General features: G+C 41.7%; 1 protein-coding gene across 1 annotated transcript in view; it reads right to left on the bottom strand.

The window, feature by feature from the left end:
• Positions 1-114: 114 nt before the first annotated feature.
• The window catches only part of GSTO1 (glutathione S-transferase omega 1), an 11,988-nt gene continuing 443 nt past the window's right edge, over positions 115-11,659 (bottom strand). The window contains exons 2-6 of the mRNA XM_040623946.1: positions 11,410-11,518; positions 7,259-7,481; positions 4,330-4,428; positions 1,114-1,220; positions 115-345 (exon numbers count right to left, since the gene is read on the bottom strand). Of these exons, the coding sequence (XP_040479880.1) occupies positions 192-345; positions 1,114-1,220; positions 4,330-4,428; positions 7,259-7,481; positions 11,410-11,518 (692 nt within the window). The 3' untranslated portion in view covers positions 115-191. The remainder of the gene's footprint in view (positions 346-1,113; positions 1,221-4,329; positions 4,429-7,258; positions 7,482-11,409; positions 11,519-11,659) is intronic.

Consider the following 11,659-nt stretch of genomic DNA (forward strand, 5'->3'; position numbering starts at 1 on the left):
TTAGAATCAGGTGAGCATCCTGAGACAGGCAATGTGCTTTACATTTCTGCAGGATGGCCTTAAGGAGACCCCACAGTTAAGCCATGATGTCGAATCAGAGAAGGTGATCCAGTGTACAATTAAAGCTTATTTTTATTCATATTAGTGAAGGAAAATCCCAGACATTTCTTCACTGCTGACTCCTGCCCCAATCAGAGCCCATAGTCACAGGCGTCGGGGCTGTTCTGCAAATAGAGACTGAGGAAACCTCGAAAGACCTTGGGCTCAGTGAGGAGGGCTGACACTGCAGGATCTTCCCTCATGGCTGCCATCCAGAGCTTAAGTTCAAGAGTGTGGTCTGCACAACTGTGGGAAGGGAAAAGGATGAAGGCATGAGCTAGATTAACTAGGAAGGCATTACAAAGGCTCCTATATCATTATCACTCTGCAGTTTCCTTTTGTTTTCCTCTAAATCTTTTAAAATATTTCTCCAAAATGCACGTAATCAGACTATTAGATTTGGAAGACACTGTAGAGGTCCTTGTTTTATGGAAAAGGAATCTTAGAGTGAAGTGACTTGCTCAGCATGAGAATTTGTCCAGGCCGACTGATAACTTTTTAAAAGGAGAACATGAAAGACAACCATGAATGTTATATAGTTATTATTCTACAGCCAGATTATGACTAAAAGTAAACCTGAATACTCTAAGCCCTAAGGATTGAGAGTAAGCCAAGGTGGCTGCCAAACTTCAAAACATGGAGTTTGGAAAACAGCGTGGGAATCCTGCTGGTAAATGGGAGGTAGCATTGGTCATAGAATCCTGCATGACATGCTTATAAAAATGTACATCCTTATGGATTTTTAACTAGAAGGGAAGGGGTAAATTACTTTTAAAACATTTTACTACATGTCATAGAACTCTGTCCACCCCTCCCACACACACTCCAAGAATGGAGGAGGGTGGTGAGTATATATACTCCGGCCGGATAGTCCAAGACTCTCCTCCTGTCTGCCTGTTCCTATTCATAACCAGTTATATAAAATATTCTAATTTTTGTTCAGAAAAAAGGTCAATATACACTCTTCCAATTATCATTATCCTAAATTATGCACAAAATATTCAAATGTCTTACTCATTTAACTCCAGAACTTCCAGCCGTTCAAACCAGGGCCAGATGAGGTAATCAATCATAGAAACAGAATTGCCACCAAAGAAGGTTGTCTTCTTATTGGTAAGAACCTGGACATTAAACAGCATAAGAGTACTTGTTATTTGTGCATTTAGTAAGACGACTCATCAGAAATGATGGAGGCAAGTTAAGTAGAGCAAGTGAGAGCAGCAGCTTTTACCCTGACATATTCAAGCTGGCTTTTTGTTTGAATGTTAGAATCTCCAGGTTTGGGACGAAGCAAACAACCAATAAAATAAACTGGAAAATAGAGAAAAATAAAGCAAGCACCAGAATACAAGATCTTTGTAATGCATATACCCAACAAAGGACTGGTATTCAGAATATAGAGAGAACTCCTGGGAATAAGAAAAAAGGCAAACAACTCATTAGAAAACGGGACCAGACTTGAGCTTCACAAAAAAGGATATTCAAATGGCCAAAAACCATGTGAAAAGGTATTCAACTACATTAGTCATCAGGGAAATGCAAGTTAGAGCTAAAATGTCATACCACTCCACATCCATCATAATAGTTAAAATGAACAAGATAAAGTTAACAAGGGTGTGGAACCACCGCTGGTAGGAGGAGTACAAGCTGTTGCAACCAGGTTTTAACAGTATGTACTAAAGCTGAGTGCATGCATTCTCTAACCCAGGAATTCTACTCTATGGAAATGTGAACGTATGTTCACCAAAGGATAGGTGGAAGAATGTTTATCACAGCACAATTTGTAACAGCCCCATGTGTACTGTCCATCAGGAGTAAAATGGATAAACTGTGCTACAGTCATATGTCGAAACACAAAGGAAAGGAATGAACTACATACAACATGGAAGAATCTCACAAAGCTAATATTGTATGAAAGAAGCCAGACCCAAAAGAGTGCAGAATATATGACTGCATGTGTATGAAGTATAAAAACAGCCCAAACTAATGTTTCTTAATATGGATGCTGGTTCCATGACTATGTTCACTTGGTAAAAATTCATCAAGCTGTACCCATGCTTTGGGTACTTCTCTGTAATACTTCTATAAAAAACTGACTCAAAATACACTGGAAATAACTGGGTTAACTGTTAAACAGATGTCAAATAAAAGTATTTGAAAACCAAACACAAATACTATGTTTCTAAAATTCAAGAATATGCATTGGTGTTAATGGTTTTGCCAAAGTAGAGGAACGAATTAACACCAAACCAACTTACCTTTTATAAAACTTCCATAGTTTTCCTCAGGACTCATATAACATTCTGCATCGTAGATTGATGGCTTTTATCTACTGGTGTATTTGTCTTTTGTCTATGACCAAGCTAATCATCTGAAGAGAATAGACCATATCTTACTTTCTGCCTCCCACACTTTCCAGTAGAGTGCCTTGCAATTATTAGGCACTCTGAATTGTACAACAAATCAATGTTAACTGGGTCTGACCTTCAACTGTCGTGTCTGGTTATTATATTGTGTATAAATAAATTATGTATGGCAGTTTCAGTCAGAAGAAAATAACCCGCTCAGCAGCCTAAAACATGGAAATGGCGCTACTCACTTTAAGGCATGAGTTCTTAATCTGGAGTCTATGAAGGTAGATGGGAAAAAAATACGTATTTCCTCCCTTCCCCACTAACCCCAAATTTAGCAGGTATTTCCATTACGAAATAAACCACAGTAGGGTTAATCTTACATATTTTAATTTAAGCATTTAAAAATGCTGAGAAGGGCTTCATAGACTCTACTAGGTTGCTAAACACAAAAGAAGTCTTAATCTTCAAAGAAACAATATCCTACATGTATTCTCTGACCATAATGTAATTAAATTAGAAAATAGCAAAAAGTTTAGGAAACTTACAAGTACACTGATAAATAATAGCTAGGCAATGAGATAATCACAATGGAAACAGCAAAAAAAAAAAAAAAAAAAAAAAAAAAAAAAAAAGAAAAAGAGCAATGAAAGTCCTGCCTATTAAAACTTAATTGGATGCAACTAAGATGTTATTTAGAAGTAATGTATTGGTCATTAATGCACTATACAATCAAGAAAGACTGAAAGTAAGTGCATTAGCTACTGAACTGTGCTAGTTAGTAAAAGAGCAGAAACAGCCAAACCCTATCAAATGATTTCAGAGATTAGAAATACAGGGAAAGTAACCCAACTCATTTTATCAGGTTAGAATATCCTTGATACGAAAACAAAATAATAATCCAACCTCATTAATCATATGCAAATCCTTTAAGTATTAACTAGTTCTAGAGTAGATACAAAAATCCATTGGAAACAAGTAGGTTTTATCTCAGTAATGCTAGGATGGTTCAACACTAGAAAAATCTGTCAATAATACCATATTCATCAGATTAAAGGGAAAAAAACCCATGAACATCTCAATAGACGGAATAGATAGAAACAAAACATTCAACAAAATCACATTCATGACTTTTGTTAAAATTAGCAAACTAGTAACAACTTTCTTAATGAAAAAAAGTTCCAAAAAATCTACAACAAACTTAATACTGAAAATATTAGGATGCCTTCCCATACAAGGCAGGAACTATGTCCTCCCTCAGTAAAAACCCAAGGTTGAGAGTGAATGGAATGTCTCAAGACCAAGAGAAAGACTTGATCCAAAGGCCCAAATGGCAGCTCTGCCCCAAAGGAGGTAAAAACTCATCCAGGCTTTATGATTCATGACAAACTCTGTGGTGGGAAATGTTTATTATGTACTGTTAAGTAGAAAAAAGAACACAGCATGGTATCTATGCCCTGATTATGGTTAATTTTTTCCTTCTTCCTCCCTTCCTTCCTTTTTTCCTTCCTCCTTCCCCCCTTCATTCTTTCTGTTTTGTTTTAATATATGGACAAGGACTAGACACAGGCATGGAAAATGAAAAAAGGTGACAAATTGTGGAAATGTTAGTGCATTTTTTTCCTTGTTATTTTAATGTCAGTGTGACAAAAATGTTTTTAAAAGCAAGCCATGACAAAATATTTTTAGGTATTTTGGTTTGTATCTTAAACACAATAGCTTATAGCAATCTGACGTAACCTAAAATTCCTTATTTGGTGTTACTACGAATTGCCACAAAGTGATTTGGGAAAGGGAAGTATAAAGAATAGTGTAGAAGGAAGAAGAGGGTGGATACAGTGTATCATTTACTCTGACAAAAGCTGGGAGAAGAGATTACCTCCTCAAGCTTGCTGAATTCTTTCCGCAATTCTTCTTTTAGGCCAGAGCAGTCTTCCTCATTTTGTCTTCTCAGAAAGCTTGCTACCAAAGATGGAATCTAGAAAGAGAATAATTTCTCAGTTATCAGTGTGAGGCAAACTATACCGGCCCCCTCACAGAAAAGCATGATCAAACCCTCAGAGTCCCAGATCAGGGTGTTCTAGAAACCCGAAAGGTGCACCGATTTCTGAAACGTTCACAGAGATCGGGTACTGATCTTAGAAACGGTTGGGGGGCATAAGGTGCTGTTTGGTCAGGATTTATAATTTGCAAATAATAGAACCACTTTGGTGAGTTTGAGCCAAATAGGTCTTAAGAAGACACTGAGTGACTCAGAATTATTGAGAGGCTGAAAAAATAGGCTGGGGACTAAGCTGGAACATTGGGAAATCATGCTCAGAACTGACCCGACGGGAAGCGCCCGCTGCTGCCTGTGACCGGAGCACTGGGTGCCAACAGTTCATGCTGCTGCCAGACTTTAGACTCTGAGCTAACCACTGCCTCGAGCCCTGGAGCCGTCTCTGGTCTGGAATTTAATCCTGCAACTGCCACTGCTCCTGAAAGCCTGGAGCTCTGCCACTGGCCACTCTCACCAGCAGACCCAGGGCCCCACCCCAAGCCTGTCTCTCCCCATGGCTCATTTCCGAATCCAGCTCTATCATGGGCATTTCTGACAGAAGGAGCCGGGGTCCCAGGCATCTGCCCCAACCGCAAAGGGAGCTGGGGAAGAGACTCTGCTTTCTCCCTTGGGGAGGACGCGAGAAGGTTGTTCAAAAGGTGTGGTGTCAGATGCTTCCATGGTCGTGCTGGAGGGGTTTGTGTGTTTTAATACTTCAGTCTTTGGCATCATCTCATTGCAAGAGACGGAAGTCCGCCCATCCCAGTTTAAGTCAACAGGTGCTTATAAAAATACAGGAGTGTCCTGAAATCCCAGCCACGTCCATACAGCTTGCCCTCATTGGAACTGAAGGTTTGAAGGCACCACTTCTATCCACGGCTCCGTCTGGGCCTGCCTGGTTTTTTTATCCAGGCTTTTCCTTAAATGTCTGCTTCATACCATTCCTATATATCAAGTCCCTTGGCAATGCTCTTAATTTCTGCTTCCTTAAAAAAATTATTTTTGGAGGGTGCCTGAGTGGCTCAGTCAGTCAAGCATCTGCCTTCGGCTCAGGTCATGATCTCAGGGTCCTGGGATCAAGCCCTGAGTTGGCGGGCTCCCTGCTCAGCAGGGAGTCTGCTTCTCCCTCTCCCTCCGCCCCTCACCCCTGCTTGTGAATACCCTCTCTGTCTCAAATAAATAAATAAAATCTTTTTAAAAATTTATTTTTTGTATGCCTTTGGTTTGTTTAATCTCCAGTTTTATATATACATACACACACATACACACATCCCCAAAGCTTCAACACCTTTACTGTTAGTCTCTGTGTCTCAGTTTCAACATCTCAGGAGAGAAGATGATTGGGCTGGGGATGCAGGTAGGGGCATTTCTGGTTTGCCGAGCTATGGCCAGGAGGGTGGGGTCATATGGTACCTAAAGTCACCTCTTCCCTAAACGTGAGGTGGGAAGTAATGGTGGTCATCTCTCCAGCTCTTAGCTTATTTTCTTTTGAAACAATACAATGAATCTCTGTCTCTGTTTGTTTTTTTTTTTAAAGTAATCTCTACACCCAAGGTGGGGCTTGAACTCACAACCCCAAGGTCCAGAGTCACATACTGACTGAGCCAGCCAGATGCCCCTATAATGAATCTCTTGTTACTGTTTGTTTTAAGCCTCCAAAATCTTTCTTGTAATTGTCATTTTCCCTATCCATTACCTTCGACCGTGGCATCTGTGCTATTCTTTCCCTCTCGTTCTACCAAGCTAGATAACTCCCCCTTTCTTCCCCATTGGTTTCCCTTTGCAATTTCTCCTTACACAATATGTTCTCTCTGTAAGTTTCACCTTCTGGGTATTTCTTTAACCATTTAAAGAAGACAAGACATGCTGACCCATATCCTGACAAATAACAGGGCTACAGAGATAACCTGACACAGCTATTCTTGTTGTCCACTGTTGGGCATTTCTTTGTTAATACCAATTGTTTGAACTATCTACAACCTTGAGGCTGATTAATACACAAACAGTTCTTCTAGAATGCCATTTACTCAGTCAGTTGACAGCTCTCGCCAACACACAGGAGATGCCTGTTGCTAGACACTGTGGCTAGAACCACAAGAGACAACAAGGCATTTACCATGTGTCAGACTCTGCTCTAGGTGTTTTATATAAACTGATTTTTATCTGCAAGAAGGGAGCAATTATTACACTCCTTCCACAAGTGATGCTGAGGCACAGAGGTAAATCAGTAACTTGTTCAGAGTCACACAGCTAGGAAGTAGCAGGGCTAGTCACAGACCTAGGCAGTGAGCCAACAGTGATGGGAACATGGCCTCACCTGAAAGGAGCTCAGAGTCCTGGTACAACACAAGGCAAGAAGGTGGGCAGTCACTGACAGGGAGAAGTTAGCACCTGTGGGACCCCAGAGCTGGGTATGAACCCAGCCCGGACAAGCTTCTGGAAGGCAGCAGAAGCTGAGCAGCTACATGAAAGAGGACTTGGAGCTAACCAGGCAAACTGGCAAGGGGGAAGAGCCTTCCAGCAAGAGTTTAGGAGGAGGTGGTGAGTCTGGGAAAAGAAAACATTCAGCGGGCAGGAAAACTGTCTGAAGAGTGAAGAGGGCTGACTTTGGAGAAGCAAGGAGAAGCAGGAACCAGATGATGACAGGGCTTGCAGATACGAACACGGCTGTGTTTTCCTTTCCCACCTCACGGAATCATAAATGACAGCATTGATTTAGCTTAAAAAACAAAGTTTTTTTCAAACAGGAGCTGAGATTTCTTATACACACCTTCGAAAATAACTCGAACACCATCTTTTGGTAAGCTTTCTCATAGGGGTCGTCTGGCAACAGCTTCTTCCCGGGATAGGCTTCATCCAGGTACTCACAAGTGATGGCAGATTCGTAGATCAGTTGACCCTGACTGTTTTCCAGAACTGGCACCAGGCCAAAGGGATTCTTCTTAAAGAACCACTCAGGCTTATTTTTCAGGTTGATGTTGATGATTTCATGCCTGAAAGAGACACAGAAGACAATGAAGAGAGTAAAATTTTTTTTTTGTACTTCTGAGTAAATCCTCACTGGCCCTACCATCCACTCAGCGGATCAGACTCCAAATTTAGGATTCAACTCAGTCTTGATTCCTTTTCCCTTGCTCCCTCTTCCTCAAGCCCAGTGGATCACTAAGACCTTTCAGCTAGACCTCCACAGTAGTCTCCCACTGGCCTCTCTGCTTCCACTGTGCCCTCCCTGTATTTTCCACACACAGAAGCAAATTGGGTCGGGCCATCCTCCTGCTTGCAATCCAGTGATTGCTCCTCATTGCGATGAGGATAAAACCTAAACACCTCTTTAGCATGTGATCTGGCCCCTTCTTGTCACACCTGTTCCTAGGACTTGCCTTCTGGTCATTACAAGCTGGCCACACTGGCCTTTTTTACATTCCTTGAATTTGTCAAACAGGTTCTCACCTTAGAGCATTTTTAAAAATTTTATTTTGTTCATTTATTTATTTATTTAATTGTTATTTACTGCTCCTCCGCCGTCTCTGCCTGTCTTCTCAGGTCAGACACCGCATCCTCCTAGAGGCCCTCCCTGACCACCCTCCCTGAAGCTGCTGAGAGCCTTGACTGCATGATCGTCTTGTCTTACTTTCTTCATTGAGCTGATGAAATGTACCTGAAATTACACTGCTCGTTTATTTACATGTTTATTATGTCACCTCCCTAGAACATAAGCTCCATGAAGGCAGGGATTCTGTGTGCCTTGTTCATATTAATAAACGTATAAATGAGCGACATTTTAAATATAGATTTAAATGCTATGAAGACAATAAAAATTATTTCAGACAGAGGGCACTCAGTAAATATTTGCTGAATGAATGAATAAATAAGTAGAAATGCTTCAAGACTGTCAATAAGATACTTCACTTTGGGCTAAGAGGTATTCTAATTGTCAATTATATGAGGTAACTAACTGAATTGTATTCACCTACTATACGAGAATCAACATGATAAAATGCAATTCCTTTTGCTAAATTGAAAAGAAAGTTCCTCACTTTTACAAGAGTATTAAGGAATCCAAAATAATCCACCCATAAAATAAAGTTTCAGATTAAATGTCCACGTACTGATATTTTTTAAAATGTTACGTGGGTAAATCACACTAAGCAAGCCCAAAAGGAAGAAAACAGATGAAGTCCAAGCTTATTCAGACTGTAATTAGATCTAACTTGTTTCTTGCCTGAGAGATTGTACAGGAAACAAGAGAAAGGAAAGTTTCATAGAATTGTTAAAGCCAGTTCCATGTAATTGTCAAAGCTGGGTAACTGTTGAATAGAACAGGTTAGTTACTCGAAAATAATATACGCCAGGGGTGCCTGGGTGGCTCTGTCGGTTGAGCGTCTGCCTTCAGCTCAGGTCATGATCCCAGGGTCCTGGGATCGAGCCCCCATCAGGCTCCCTGCTCAGCAGGGAGGCTGCTTCTCTTTCTCCCTCTGCTGTTCCCCCTGCTTGTGCTCTCTCTCTCTCTGTCAAATAAATGAATAAAATCTTTAAAATAATAATAATAATAAAATAATAATAATATACGCCAACACCTACTTGCCCATCCCTCTCAGTAGTTAAAACACTGTTTAGTTTGAGGATTTAAATATTTAATCCCCAATGGAAACAGGAAGGGCTACACTGAACTCTAGAACATATTTCTGTATCAAGAGGTTCATGTGCTGACAAGTTATTGGACACTCAGGTATGAGCCGGCAAAAGAAATACAAGGCCAGCTCCCTGCCAAGGAATTATCAACATTTCTGAAATTTTATACCATGAAAACAAAAGGTAGATCCCCGGGCTTTTGTGATAAAGAAGGTTCTTAGAACACACATGCATTTGGTAACCTGACATTATGAGCCAAGAAGTCAACACACCTGCCACAACAAGTTGGAAGATGCACTTTTAAAGAAAACCATGCTTTGTTAGGTGATACCATGTAGCAAAAATCCAGCACCTCTCTAATGAAAGTCTTCTGGGCGGCCAACTAAAATCTGATCCCTGAATATAGAAGACCTCTGTTGTGTGCACTACCTGGCGGCTGTCACCATTCTTCACCCCCATACACACACTATTTGGTAAAATCAGTTCAATTTTCCTTTGGAAAACTGTCCCAGTAAATAAGGTAGGGTTGTTTTCAACCTAGAGTTCCAGAGGGGCCCAGAAACCAGGACTTTATGTCCCCCAATCCAACTGTGCCCTGCCTCTGTACTATTCAATTACATGAGCACAAGATACATCTTTTTTTAATCCTACCTGAATAAGATTACTCTTACTTGCAATAAAAGAATTTTAATACAGCAAAGGCTGCAGTATTTGGATAAAATATAATGTTCTGGATACATGTTACTAAATGTTGAGTATTTTGCTATGCGTTCAGAATCAGTTTCATCCAAATAAGATGCAAATCTTAGTGAAGTGATGGCTAATCCAAAAATAGGGGTTTTTTTCTTTAGAATGCATCTTACATTCCCGTCGGGAAAATTATTGTCTGCCTAATTCTCCCCCTAGAAGACTAAAGTTAGTTTATAAACCCTAAGCACATGGATGGAAAATTTGTTAAGAATGGGAGCTATGTTTTTTTGTTTGTTTGTTTTGTTTTAATAATAATTTTTTATTATGTTAGTCACCATACAGTACATCCCTAGTTTTTGATGTAAAGTTCCATGACTCATTACTTGCATATAACACCCAGTGCACCATGCAATACGTGCCCTCCTTAATACCCATCACCGGCCTATCCCATTCCCCCACCCCCCCTCCCCTCTGAAGCCCTCAGTTTGTTTCCCAGCATCCACAGTCTCTCATGGTTCACTCCCCCTTCTGTTTACCTCCCCTTCCTTCTTCCCTTTCTTCTCCTACCGATCTTCCTACTTCTTATGTTCCATAAATGAGTGAAACCACATGATAATTGTTTTTCTCTGCTTGACGTATTTCGCTTAGCATTATCTCTTCCAGTCCCGTCCATGTTGCTGCAAATGTTGTGAAATCATTCTTTTTGATGGCTGAGTAATATTCCATTGTATATATAGACCACATCTTCTTAATCCAGTCATCTGTTGAAGGGCATCTCGGCTCCTTCCACAATTTAGCTATGGTGGACAATGCTGCTATGAACATTGGGGTGCATATGGCCCTTCTCTTCACTACATCTGTATCTTTGGGGTAGAATGGGGTCTATGTTCTAAACTTCCTCACCACAGGTATCTAATGTCTGCTCAACAGATTCCAAAGGTCATGGGAAGGGAGGCAATGCCAAAGGATACATGGTGTCAGGAGCCAAGTGACTATCGCATATTCCCTATGGATAACCATTACGTCAAAAACCATTTGGTTTTTAATTTCAAAGAGGCTTCGCAGAAGACTGAATTTTTAATCATACACACTTTGACTCAACAACCCAACCTACAGAAGCATGTAGGGTACAGTCGACTCTGGACTCTGCCAGGAGGGTCAAGGCCCGGACTCTGTACCAGAGTAAATTATCAACTATTAGGGAAGGGACTACATAATCAGAACAACAGCAAACAGTATCACATAAAACAGACACGAATGCAGAAGTGGGGTGAAAGCAAAAGGACAGTGGACCAGGAATCAGTGATCTACCCGAGCTAAGAGAGCGGCTGCTGGTCATTACCTGTGATCTCCGCTATCAACCTTAAGAGAGCCTCAGCTTTTCAATTCCATAAAATGCTTAGGTTGATCGAAATGGGGTGTCCTGAACAGGTGTAATCCTTGGCACTCCTCCCACCCCTCACTCCGGGTAGTGGGTTCATAATTTGCTTTGTCCCCTCAAAAGTCTGAGAATAGTTTATTTTGCAGGAAAGGAAGCCCCTGGGGCTCCATCGGAGATTCCCACCGGGCCGCCCCCGCAGCAGCTGCCTGGGTCCTCACCTGATTCCCTTGGCCTTCAGGACCAGGCGTGTCCTCTGCGCGAACGGGCAGAACCTCATGCTGTAGACGCGGATCAGGCCCTCGGGGACCGGTCCCGGGGGCGCGCTTCCTGCGGGGGAGACGCGGAGGCGGTCACCGCCCGGAGAGCGGCGGGGACCCCCATCCTCCCGCCATCCCAGGGCCAGGCCGCGGAGAGGTTCCGCGCGCTGCGGCCCCGGCCCGATCCCCGCGGGTGGGGGAACCCCCCCCC

Source organism: Ursus maritimus, unplaced genomic scaffold, assembly GCF_017311325.1.
Source record: "Ursus maritimus isolate PB19 unplaced genomic scaffold, ASM1731132v1 scaffold_7, whole genome shotgun sequence".
NCBI classification, from domain to species: Eukaryota; Metazoa; Chordata; class Mammalia; order Carnivora; family Ursidae; genus Ursus; species Ursus maritimus.